Source organism: Silurus aristotelis, assembly GCF_946808225.1.
Source record: "Silurus aristotelis genome assembly, chromosome: 9".
Taxonomy (NCBI): domain Eukaryota; kingdom Metazoa; phylum Chordata; class Actinopteri; order Siluriformes; family Siluridae; genus Silurus; species Silurus aristotelis.
Genome location: NC_139582.1, coordinates 7,669,800 through 7,682,573, shown reverse-complemented (window position 1 = coordinate 7,682,573; position 12,774 = coordinate 7,669,800). Strand labels below are relative to the sequence as shown.

At 37.6% G+C, this 12,774-nt stretch overlaps 1 protein-coding gene and 1 long non-coding RNA gene across 2 annotated transcripts in view; one reads left to right on the top strand and one right to left on the bottom strand.

Annotated features, from left to right (window-relative positions):
• Nucleotides 1-12,774, bottom strand: part of LOC310730867 — a 402,048-nt gene that overhangs the window by 218,632 nt on the left and 170,642 nt on the right. The window lies entirely within an intron of this gene.
• Nucleotides 1-12,774, top strand: part of lgr4 (leucine-rich repeat containing G protein-coupled receptor 4) — an 87,289-nt gene that overhangs the window by 58,156 nt on the left and 16,359 nt on the right. Inside the window, exons 5-7 of the mRNA XM_083549906.1 lie at nt 2,797-3,012; nt 7,988-8,059; nt 10,950-11,018. Coding sequence (XP_083406032.1) covers nt 2,797-3,012; nt 7,988-8,059; nt 10,950-11,018 — 357 coding nt within the window. The remainder of the gene's footprint in view (nt 1-2,796; nt 3,013-7,987; nt 8,060-10,949; nt 11,019-12,774) is intronic.

The following is a 12,774-nucleotide window of genomic DNA, read 5'->3' as shown; positions in this document are numbered from 1 at the left end:
AACACTTTTGGGATGAATTGGAACGCTGACTGCACCACAGACCTCCTCACCCTACATCAGTGCCTGACTTCATTAACACCCTTGTGGTTGATGGAGCACAAATCTCCACAAGCACAATTCAAAATCTAGTGGAACATCTTCCCAGAAGAGTGGAGGTTATTATAACAGCAAGTGGGGACTACATGTGGGATGTAATGTTTAAAAAACACATACGGATGTTATGATCATTTGTTCACTTTGTTCATATGGTGCCAAGGGTGTAGTGATGATCTGTCTGGCTAACAAAAAGTTCAAATGTGTTTTCTATCTTGGACACAGAAACTTAGATACAAGTGCAAACAAACAGGCCATAATCCACGATCGATAAAAATCTGACTAAAGCAACATACCAGCATTAAGATCCGTGCTGACATGACACTCAAGCTATACGGAAACATCTTAAACATATAGCCCATATCTGAAGCTGGTTTCTATAAGCTTTCATTCAAAGTGACAAGCTTTTAAAGAAGGTTTTCAGGTTGGATTTAAGATCCATCGAGTACAATTATCTATCGACATATAGGGAAATCCCCCATAAGGCCTTGTGCACGTAGTGTGTATTATGTACCAGCAGTGACACTCCTAGAGGATGATGGATGTCATCTGAATTCCTGTCTGAACACAACCCCTGGTGCACGCCTGCACTTCTCCTGCATCGTTCATCTTTCCGCACGAACCACGTAATCTTCCGGACTGAAATTCAGTGTCATTCATAAACAGGATGTTCCCCACCCTCCATTCTTACCCATCTTCCATTTTATCTGCCTCCATCTCCAAGCTGCATGTCCATTCACCATTGGGTCACCATCGAAGACCGATTATGTGTCGAGCACACTTGGGAATTACATCATTGGCAACAATATTGTAGCGCACAGTCTCTGTTTCTCAGCAAACATTAATAGATCATAACACAGGACGCTTTATGTTTCAAATTCTCACAACCGAGGTTTGCTCAGCACTTCAGAAATTCCCTGAGCATTTTTGTTCACATTGCTTTTAATGTTTTACACGCACTCCCTTCTACTGAACACATTCTTCACCTCTAAGCTCAAAAACCTCCCTGCGTGTGAGCCAGCAAATACACAAACAATGACTCAGTTCTGTTAAGTGGCTGCAGTATTTGGCACGGCTCTGCTTGCTTTGGCCCTGCACCCTCCGAGGTGTGGCCTCTGACCCCTCACCTGGACTCTGAGCTCATGGAAAAGGCATGAGTGGTGGAGTGTAACATTAAGTGCTTTGACACAGTGATGATGTTATAGCAAAGAATCTTTTTTTCATTTTTAATTTTTCTTTTTTGCATTTTTTGCCTCAGCAGCTGAGCAGGTGTGTTAAGAGTGTGTGAGATTATATACGAGTGTGTGAATTTGTGGTGTGTGAACTAGGCCTGCGATATTCAGCATTTAATTGAACACTCTGTGTTATAGATTTAATTAAAAATGTATTTAATATTTTTTTGATATTATTATTTCTTTTCAAAACATTTATAAGACTCTACATTTGCCTGCATTTATAATCCTCTAAGTCTGGACCAATGCCACTGAATACCAACTTGTAGTGCTGCCACCACCATGCTTCGCTTTCAGTGCTGATATTTAACAGTCGATAAGCAGTACATAGTTTTGACCAAACGTAGCATTTGAAGCACAAAATGTTTTCATGATGGATTATTGTATGAAGATTAATGGCTTGAAAGTGAAACTCAATCCATTTTCATGTCAATCTATAAAATAATAAAGTATACCAATTGGGAAGAAGTCATTCTTTAGTCATTAGTGACTAAAGTAAAAAAAGAAGCCTGGATTTTTTTTTTGTAACCACTTAAAAAATCTTGACCATCAGTAAAGACTTTTACTCGTAAATGACCACATTTTAAACTAATTTCCCTTTTTCTCTATTTTTCTTTCACTTTTATCTGGTCCTGTGACTGCAGAAGGGCTGAAGGGGATTTTTACTATTGGAACTCATAATATTTACATATGCAAAGGGAAAAAATATACACATACAAATATTTCAGAGCCAACAACATTCTACTTTTAGCCTCCTGAGTTCAAATGGGGTTTTATACGTTTTGTATGAAGAGACTCTTGGCATGCACTGCTTTTCTAATAGAGCATATTATAAAGTATGTTTTTGGTAATGTCTTAATTTTTTGAAAATACAGAGGTTCACAGCCCTTGTTTAGATGGACAGTGCATATGTGGATTAGTGAATAGGCAGGCAGTAGGGAACTATGAATTATATACTATGGAAATAGTCTCTATTATGATACAACTACTACTACTTGTGTGTCCTTTGATTTATGTGGCATGATTAACGATTCTGCAACTAAACAGTGGCGGCATAAAATGATGACTTTTAGTACTATATGCAGTGGTGGACAGTAACAAAGCAAATGTAATTAGTTACTGTACTTAAGTAGCTTTATTTTGCGCATTTGTACTTTACTGTAACATTTTAATAAAATGATGAACATTATAGCTGTAATAAATGGACACTTTTACTGGAGTCATATTTTACTGAGTGTATCTTTACTTTTACTCAAGTACATGTTTTGTATACTTCGGTCACCACTGACTATTTGAAGGCTATTGATATATATATATATATATATTTTTTATACAAATAAAAATTTAAGTAAATTTGGCACACTGGAGTCCTGCATCTGTTTTCTATTGTATCTCTGTATTTATATGTGTAGTAAATAGAAAGGATGACAATACCAGGCGATATGACTTGAACCTGTTGGCTTCTCTGCAGGCGCTTGGATGCGAACCACATCACAGTGGTGCCCGAGGACAGTTTCCAGGGCCTGCAGCAGCTCAGACATCTGTGGCTGGATGATAACAGCCTGACCGAGGTTCCAGTTATACCTCTGCAGCATCAGGGGAACCTGCAGGCGCTCACGCTGGCACTCAACCGAATCAGCCACATCCCTGACAGCGCTTTCGCCAACCTCTCCAGCCTGGTGGTGCTGTGAGTGCAATATTTTTCTTTTGAGTTTTACTGCTACATGACTTTTTATGTACATGTTGAAAATGTTATGAAGTGTATCGCCTGATTAGTGATTAATATATCCAAGATTTACAGTTCGAGTGCTTTCCAGATGTTACATCACATCTTTGCATTTTTTTTAGATGTTGCACATAATAATAACTTGAATAATGATATTCTTTCTATAGATGCCCGGAAACTCTATGATTTTAAGTGAATATATCATTAATTTGGCATGATTACTTTTATGATATTATATTTCAACATCATTTATCATTATTATGTCAATCATAATTAAAATCTGAGTTCCCTCAGGAACATATTAAGTGGCGAACCGCAAGTTTGTTTAGTCTTCGCCTTGCACTTTGAGCACATTTTTTAAATTATTATTAAACTTAAAAGCATACACAACAATGCCAGAGGTATAAAAAGAAATGATCACTGTGGCCACTCACTCAGTTCCGGAAACAAGATTAGTTTTGTGTATGCATAAAAACACTAAAGAATCCATAGTGCTAGTGTTACCTGCTAACCAGGAACACACACACACACACACACACACACACACACACACACACACACAAACAAACACAAACAAACACAAACTAATGTATTACCCAGATGGGGTCTAACAAATGTAAACTATTTAATTACATTTTTCCATAAATAAAAATTTTATTTAATCAGTTTAATTTGTGCCAATTTAATTGATTACTCAATGTAATCAATAATAATCATAATATAATAATTCTAAAGTGTATTGCATTCATTCGATTTATTCGATTGTATTATTTATAAAATCTCATTTTATATATTGTTCAACCAAGCAGCATTTCATTTCAAATTGTACTTTAAATGTGAACCGTTGATGTTCACAATAATGAACTGCATTAATAAAAAATTATAAGCAATTTTATGTTTTGCATTTCTTCCCCCCAAAGGCACCGAAATTGAACTAAACCATGACTTAAAAACCGATGAACGTACCGAACAGTCAATTTTGTGTACTTTTACAACCTTAGTGATCAGTCATGGGTCATAATATAAGGTCAGTTTATAAAAAAGTTCAGAGTCAAATAATGAGAAAATAGAGAATAATGAGAAATAATGAGAAAAAAGAGAATAATGAGAAATAATGAGAAAAAAGAGAATAATGAGAAAATAGGTCCAAATAATAGCCTGGCACAGCAGCATTTTAAATTCTAGTATCTGTATATTAGGACATTTTAGAATGAGCTTTTTTAAAATTTATTATTATTATTTTTTAATAAAAAAAATTTTTTTAATACCCCGCCACAAGTCAGCCTCTCTTGGACATTTCTGATTGTCTTCATGTGTTTACTTCATCTATCAGCTTTCTGAAAAAAAAATGGGGCCTGGGAAGCTTAAGAAAAGGCCACATGCTTACACACACGCATACACACACACACACACACACACACACACACAAACCCACAGGTACACCGTGTTGACAGAGTTTGGAAAAAGCAGAATTCAAGATGTACCAAAGTGTCTCGCAGTATTCAAAGGAACATCAGGCCCTTGCATCTGTTTCTCTCTTTGTCTGTCTGTCTGTGTCTCTCTCTGTCTTTCTCCCTGAACATTTCCCCGCATCTCTGATTTACCAATTTCTTTCCTGCTGCTGGAAAATATTTGTCTAAGGATTGTAGGCCAATTAGTCTGTTAAAGAGGCTGAACAAACAGGCAGACGTGCACCGGGCCTGATGAGTTCTCCGCTCCGAGCCTGCCCAAGTGTACCTCTGTTTGAATTGCTCAGCTCTACCATGCCTCTTTTTAATGACTGGAAAATTACAGGAAAAACAGCCATCTCATCTCAGCGTTTTCTCAGGAATAATAAATTAGATATAGATAGTGCAGCACAGGGTAGGTCTGACTATTCCTGTATTTAGAATATAAAGTGTATTGTCACTAAACACGAATATGAAAATACAATTTTTTTTTTTTTTGCTTGCTAAAGTGTATTAACTGCTTGTGGTGGATTTGGAGTTTGGATTTAACTGTATAACTAAAGTTCCTCTTATAATTTATTTGAATTCTAAGCTGTCAGGTTTGGCTTGCTTTTGTACAGAACATATTGTTCATGATTTTCTATGCTCTGTGCTGTTAGCTTATATACATTGAGGATAAAGAGGTTTTGATTACACAAAAGCTTTTCTGATGCTGAGAGTTTTCAGATTTGACTGTGAACAGTTTTTTTTTTTTTTTTTTTGTCATAGTAGCTACAAAATGTAAAACTGATGTGGCTTGTGGTCATTTTGTGTCCATAAGTGAATTTGACTGACTGCTTTTGTTAGTCACAGCACTGTAGTTTGCCATTTGATCATTTTGGTCTCTGAGGAGACACGTTGGTTATATGTTAATAAAATGTGGCTACAGATTAATATCTTATTGGCTTTATATTAAGTGAGATACAAAGAAATCACTTGAATAAGTCAATTGTGTTTTGAGCATGGATACGATTATATCACACATCTAATTGTTTTTGAGGAAATAATTAACTAGAAGAAATGTCTTTAGCATTGTGTTAAAATGTAAATGGCCCCAATATGCTTAGTTTGTGGTATGGAGATACAGTGGGTACGGAAAGTATTCAGACCCCCTTACATTTTTCACTCTTTGTTATATTGCAGCCATTTGCTAAAATCATTTAGGTTCATTCTTCTTCCTCATGAATGTACACATAGCACCCCATACTGACAGAAAAACACAGAATTGTTGACATTGTTGCAGATTTATTAAAAAAGAAAAACTGAAATATCACATGGTCCTAAGTATTCAGACCCTTTGCTCAGTATTTAGTAGAAGCCCCCTTTTGATCTAATACAGCCAGGAGTCTTTTTGGGAAAAAAGCAACAAGTCTTTCACACCTGGATTTGGGGATCCTCTGCCATTCCTCCTTGCAGGTCCTCTCCAGTTCTGTCAGGTTGGATGGTAAACGTTGGTGGACAGCCATTTTTAGGTCTCTCCAGAGATGCTCAATTGGGTTTAAGTCAGGGCTCTGGCTGGGCCATTCAAGAACAGTCACGGAGTTGTTGTGAAGCCACTCCTTCGTTATTTTAGCTGTGTGCTTAGGGTCATTGTCTTGTTGGAAGGTAAACCTTCGGCCCAGTCTGAGGTCCAGAGCACTCTGGAGAAGGTTTTTGTCCAGGATATCCCTGTACTTGGCCGCATTCATCTTTCCCTCGATTGCAACCAGTCGTCCTGTCCCTGCAGCTGAAAAACACCCCCACAGCATGATGCTGCCACCACCATGCTTCACTGTTGGGACTGTATTGGACAGGTGATGAGCAGTGCCTGGTTTTCTTCACACATACCGCTTAGAATTAAGGCCAAAAAGTCTCATCAGACCAGAGAATCTTATTTCTCACCATCTTGGAGTCCTTCAGGTGTTTTTTAGCAAACTCCATGCGGGCTTTCATGTGTCTTACACTAAGGAGAGGCTTCCGTCGGGCCACTCTGCCATAAAGCCCCGACTGGTGGAGGGCTGCAGTGATGGTTGACTTTCTACAACTTTCTCCCATCTCCTGACTGCATCTCTGGAGCTCAGCCACAGTGATCTTTGGGTTCTTCTTTACCTCTCTCACCAAGGCTCTTCTCCCCCGATAGCTCAGTTTGGCCGGACGGCCAGCTCTAGGAAGGGTTCTGGTCGTCCCAAACGTCTTCCATTTGAGGATTATAGAGGCCACTGTGCTCTTAGGAACCTTAAGTGCAGCAGAAATCTTTTTGTAACCTTGGCCAGATCTGTGCCTTGCCACAATTCTGTCTCTGAGCTCTTCAGGCAGTTCCTTTGACCTCATGATTCTCATTTGCTCTGACATGCATTGTGATCTGAAAGGTCTTATATAGACAGGTGTGTGGCTTTCCTAATCAAGTCCAATCAGTATAATCAAACACAGCTGGAATCAAATGAAGGTGTAGAACCATCTCAAGGATAATCAGAAGAAATGGAAAGCACCTGAGTTAAATATATGAGTGTCACAGCAAAGGGTCTGAATACTTAGGACCATGTGATATTTCAGTTTTTCTTTTTTAATAAATCTGCAACAATGTCAACAATTCTGTGTTTTTCTGTCAATATGGGGAGCTGTGTGTACATTCATGACGAAGAAGAATGAACTTAAAGGATTTTAGCAAATGGCTGCAATATAACAAAGAGTGAAAAATGTAAGAGGGTCTGAATACTTTCCGTACCCACTGTATAACAAACTCTATATGTGTGGTTTAGTATATTAATTATTACAGATATAACATTATTAAAACTTGGTTGGTTAGTTAGGTGGCAAGTTGGTTAGTTGTTTGGCTGCAACAGAGTTCCTGATTCTAATGTTTAGCCCAGAACCACCATGACCCTAAGTTATTTCTGATCATGAAGTAATTTGATTGATTGACCTGCCTAATATTGTGTTGGTCCTCCTTTTGATGCCAAAACAGTCCTGACCCATCAAGCATTAACAACAATAACCGAATGCTGATTCAATGAACCCCGGCCGCCTGTGACCCTGTCGCCGGTCCACCACTGTTCTTTCCTTGGACCACTTTTGATAGACACTGATCACTTCAGACCAGGAACAGCCTACAAGGGCTGCAGTTTTAGAGAAGTTATGACCCAGCCGTCTAGCCGTCACAATTTGGCCCTCATCAAACTCGCCCATTTTGCCTGCTTTAAACCCTTCCACTTTGAGGACAAAATGTTTACTTGCTGCCTAATATATCCCACCCACTAACAGGTGCCATGATGAAGAGATAATATTCACTACCCAGTTATAATGTTATAATGTCCTAATGTTATGCCTGTATAATGACCCAGTGTATAATGTTTTTGTTTGTTTGTTTTACATACTTGATGTGAATTAGTCAAGCCATACGTGAGTCATACCTACAGCAGGTCCATACATTACCCACCTCAGTAATGCAAACAATCTGCCTTTTTTTTCAGACATCTGCACAATAACCGGATTGAAAACATTGGGAAGAACTGCTTCAGTGGCCTGGAAAATTTGGAAACACTGTAAGTTACTGAATCTTAAATCACAAAACTGTTCATTCATTTTATCAGTTTTTTAAATCACAAGTTGTGTTAACACTACAGTAAACAGTAACTACAGAAATGGAAAATCTCTACTCAAATCCAAAATCTACATTACTGAATAACTCTGCTGAAGAGCCATAATGAATTTAGCTGCTGTTGCTCCAGCGCCCTCTACAGCCAGACACAGGGAGGTCATCGGCACTTTCTCTGAAGCTGTATACCAGACTTGTATACTAGACGGTTTTAGCACTCTTCCAGCTTTCTCTATACATAAACTAAAGTAATGAAGCGCTCTAAATAACAGTGACAGGTGTGTTGCTGCTAGAGAGAGTAGAAATGCAGACTTTCTGAAGGAAGCGCTGCCCCGTGCTGAGATTATCCCCGTGTGCCAAGCATTTATTGGTCTAGTCTGTGATTTATCAGTTTTAAAAGCAGCACCGTCGACACATTCTGTTTACCTCAGTCCAGCCAACACAGTGTCATTTGTATATGTTTCTGATCATGCTACTTGTTTTGTGTATATAAGGTGGAAAGTATGCTTACTTTGAACTCAGGGGTTAGTTAGTTTACCATACTGCAAATTGCTTGCTGGACTGTATGCGTCTCTCAGGCCGCGTTTTACCCCGTGTAGAAAAAAACACCCCCCTCCAACCCCCCACTCGGATGATCTTGGCTTGGCTTTTGACTATTCATTAACTCAAGAACTCAAGAGCGGAGGAAGTTTATGCTCGGCCTCGTTCCTCATCTCTGTCTCTCTCACTTTCTTCCTGTCTTGCCCTCAGCAAGTGGAGGAAGAGGGGAAGGGGAAGGCAGATAGCCATCGCTGACTCGGCTTTATTTACTCTGGCCGCAGTTAGGACAGGAAGAGGGCACGCCAACATCCTCCATCCCTTTGGGGGTAGCAAGACAAGGGAAGGGGCACAAGTGGTCTAGAACGAGGCAAAATGCCAGAAATTATCATGTGACAATTACAGCAAATAATTTTTTATAATATTTTATGCAGCACAGAAATATCTGATGCATAGGGTTTTCAGCCGTAGACATAAAAGTAAGACACAAGTGTGTTAAATGTAATATCAGCCCTGCTCACATAAAAGCCCGGATATAAACCTATAATTGTGTGGTTAAGCTTTGCTGAGTGTGTCGCTCCACACACTCACTGAATTATAAGAAACATTCAGGAAAACCAAAAAGGTGTTCGAATTCAGAAACCACATCCGCATGAATGGAAGTCCTGAATTAACCGCTCCCATTTTCTTTAATTGCTTTTTATTGCCCTCTTTATTCAGGGTTGAACCATAAAGTTAGAAAATAAGAAACATGACCGTGTCTGTTGTTAGAAATGTAGCTGTGGAGTGTGCAGTATTGCGCTGAACAGGGGAGTTTTTCAAACAACAGGAAGACTTTTTCAAATAACCTTCAAATTACTGATTAGAGACGCTCACAAGGAAACCCAGAGGGTTTTTTTTTCTTTTTGCCTAAAGCGGTATGTTCTTATAAAACCACCGGCACAGGAAACTACATTTATAGTGCTTACGAATTATTATTTTTTGACCGTCTGCTGCGTGGACACAGGAGACACCTCGGATTCGTATCCAATTCCCTGGTGGACATGGCAGTTCACTGAATTATATTTTTGGCATTGTTTACTTTCACTTAGATTGAATCTGGGGAAAATTCGACCTTTATAAGCCTCAGAATATGTGAGCCAATAGGAAATGTGTAGGCGGGGCTATTGAGGTGCTACTTATTATTTAATAGCCTACAAGGCAAACTTTTGCTTCAATTTGTTCTAATTGAAAGCCAAGGAAAATACATATGCATTTAGAGAGAGATTAGCATTGACATAATGTTTTTACACCTTTATTAGCACAATAAATTCAGCTTGTAGATGTTTAACATCAACCTGCTTGTTTATTTGAGCCTCCTTTTCTTGTTAAATTTCCATTTTGCTAAAGTTGAAATTCTGCCCTTATTTGCATATATTATCATATGTACGATGTTTCTCAGTGTGCTTACTGTTGTTTTTTTTCTTCACTTGTTAGGAATTTCTTGTTAGCAGTAGCACCTCGGGTGAATTGTGCCACTTGTCTACTTTGGTTTTGGTTTTCCATGGTATCGTTGTAGCTTCAGAGCAGATGCAGTTGTGCAGCGATGCTCAGTTTAAAACACGACAGGCAGGTTTATGTGGTTAAAGTTCGAGTGTTGAGCTGAAATTAAACTGCGAACACGACCCACAAGGATTGTTGTGACTGACAGCTGAATAAACACTGCGTTTGCACTGCTCCCAGACTGATTAGTGATGCGGCACCTCCCGATTGTTTACTCTACAGTTTGATGATTGTTGTTTGTTGATTTGTTTATTCGGGCGTTTGTTGGCGCTACACTTAACCTTTTTTGGGGTTATTTTAAAATGATAGAAAATGATACTAAAGGATTAAACACAACATATTCTTAAAAGGAAACAAATCGTTTTTTATTTATGAAATGAGTCGTTTTTATGATTGAATTTTATGGATTTTGTCAGTCTGTTGTTGCATTTTATTAGAATAAAACGACTCGAAAGCCTTTTGATTTGTAAATACAAATGAAAAATTTGGGTTAAAATTGCCAAAGAGGCTTAATTGCAATCTCGTTTTCTAAAAGAAATCTGGTATAGATGTATATTGCTCCTATAAAAATCATCATTTTTGCTGTATTCGTTATCCCTTGCGAGAGGAACCTTCTATATAATTTGATGGTATCCACAAGAATAAAACCCCAGGCCTCATTAGTACATCTGTAAGCCTCAGTTACACAGACTTTTAGTTGGTTTATTATGAATGGACATTGTTGTCACGTTTTGCCAATTTCTTTGGGTTTGTTTCAGAGATCTGAACTACAACAACCTGAAAAGCTTCCCCGAAGCCATCCAGACTCTCCCCAAACTGAAAGAGCTGTAAGTAAAATCGGCACTCTTTTCTTTTTTTCTTTCTTTCTTTCTCCTTTCCTTTTTCTTTTTTTCTTTCCCTCCATCTTTCATTTTTAAGGAAGTTAAAGAGCGAGGGGTTGGACCCATTACCTCACAGATCAAAAGCAAGACGTTTACTCCACTTCCCCCTGACGAGAGACAAAAGGAACTAAATCAGAGCATATACCAGGTGTGAGTTTACTCAGGCCAGGTGCATAAGCCCCGCCCACCTTTTCACAACCTGTCAATCACAACGAAACCAAAGGAGGGGTTTTATTTTTCACCCCAAACCTGGTCATGGAGCACATCTGCACTGCATTTATCTGCTTTTACAATCTGATCCACATAATCAGACATAAACAGACCGTTTCTGAGTCGACATGTGTGTTAAGTCTGGGAAAGCACATTTGATACGTAGCCACGGTGTGTAAAGATACTATCACATGACCTCCAAAAAAGCAGGTTTAATTACTAATGAAATACATGACATGCATGCTTATCAAAGAATTCCTCTTTTTTCCATTTGCTTTCTTTTTTTTAATCATTGTTTTTTCATATATTTATTATAATATATAATATTTATTACTATTCATATTAATAAAAAAAAATATTCAAATAATTGAAATAAAGTGTTTGAAAAGTCACATTAATAATATGATAAATTGAAAATGAGTATGACGTATTTAAAAAAAAAGGAAAACTATAACTATAGTTATTTTAATCTACTTCTATTTGTGTAAAAGCATAATTAAGTTAATTTTATTGTTTTATATTGGAGCATGAATTTATTTTTATGCCTTTATTTAATAAATAAAAAAAAATCAGTCTTTTTCTGACATTGTTCATGAGGTTTGTGTAGGATATTGCAGGTAGTCAAGTGACAGAAAGTTGACAACTTGGTAAATATTAAAAACTAAATATATCTATATATTTATCTGAATACATCCCCCCCCCCCCCCTGCATTTTGATAAATTGCCACAGTACACCTTTCTGAGACATTGCAGGTATCAGGAATACAACTGTGTTTTTAGGAGTTGCGAAATTTGAATGAAAGTATTGAATTTTGTCATTTAAAAAAAAAATGTGTATATAAACAAATCCACCCTTTTTGCATTAATAAAAACAACAACAATAACTATACTACATGGCAAAAAGTATTGGGACACCTGACTTTTCCAGCCATATGTGCTTCTTCTGCAAACTGTTACCTCACAGTTGAAGGAACACAACTGTAGAGGACGTCTTTGGAAGCAGTTGAATGAACTTTTCCTTTTGTTTTTGAATGAGCACAAATCTACAAAACAGCAATCCAAAATCTAGCAGAACATCTTCCAAGAAGAGTGAAGGCTATTATAATAGCAATTATAAATGGGGACTATATGTGGTATTAAATGTTCAAAAAAATAATAATCTTTAGTTCCTATTATAACAGCAAATGGGGACTAAATGTGGAATGGGTTCTCCACAAAAACATTGTCCATATAGTGTATGGGATGATGTGCATTGCAGAAATGTCTGTATGTATATTGATAAAATATTTTTGTCCAAAATTCTATTCTATGATTGATTCTATATTTTCAAATTTAGTTTTATTTGAGTCACATGTAAATGCCCCATAGTAATATTACTAAAATGATTAACCAAGCACTCAGCAGAGATGAGAAAAGAACACCCATCTTTCACTCGAGTAGAAGTACAGATACTCATGTTTAAAAGGTTGAAGTTATTGACTACACATTTTCA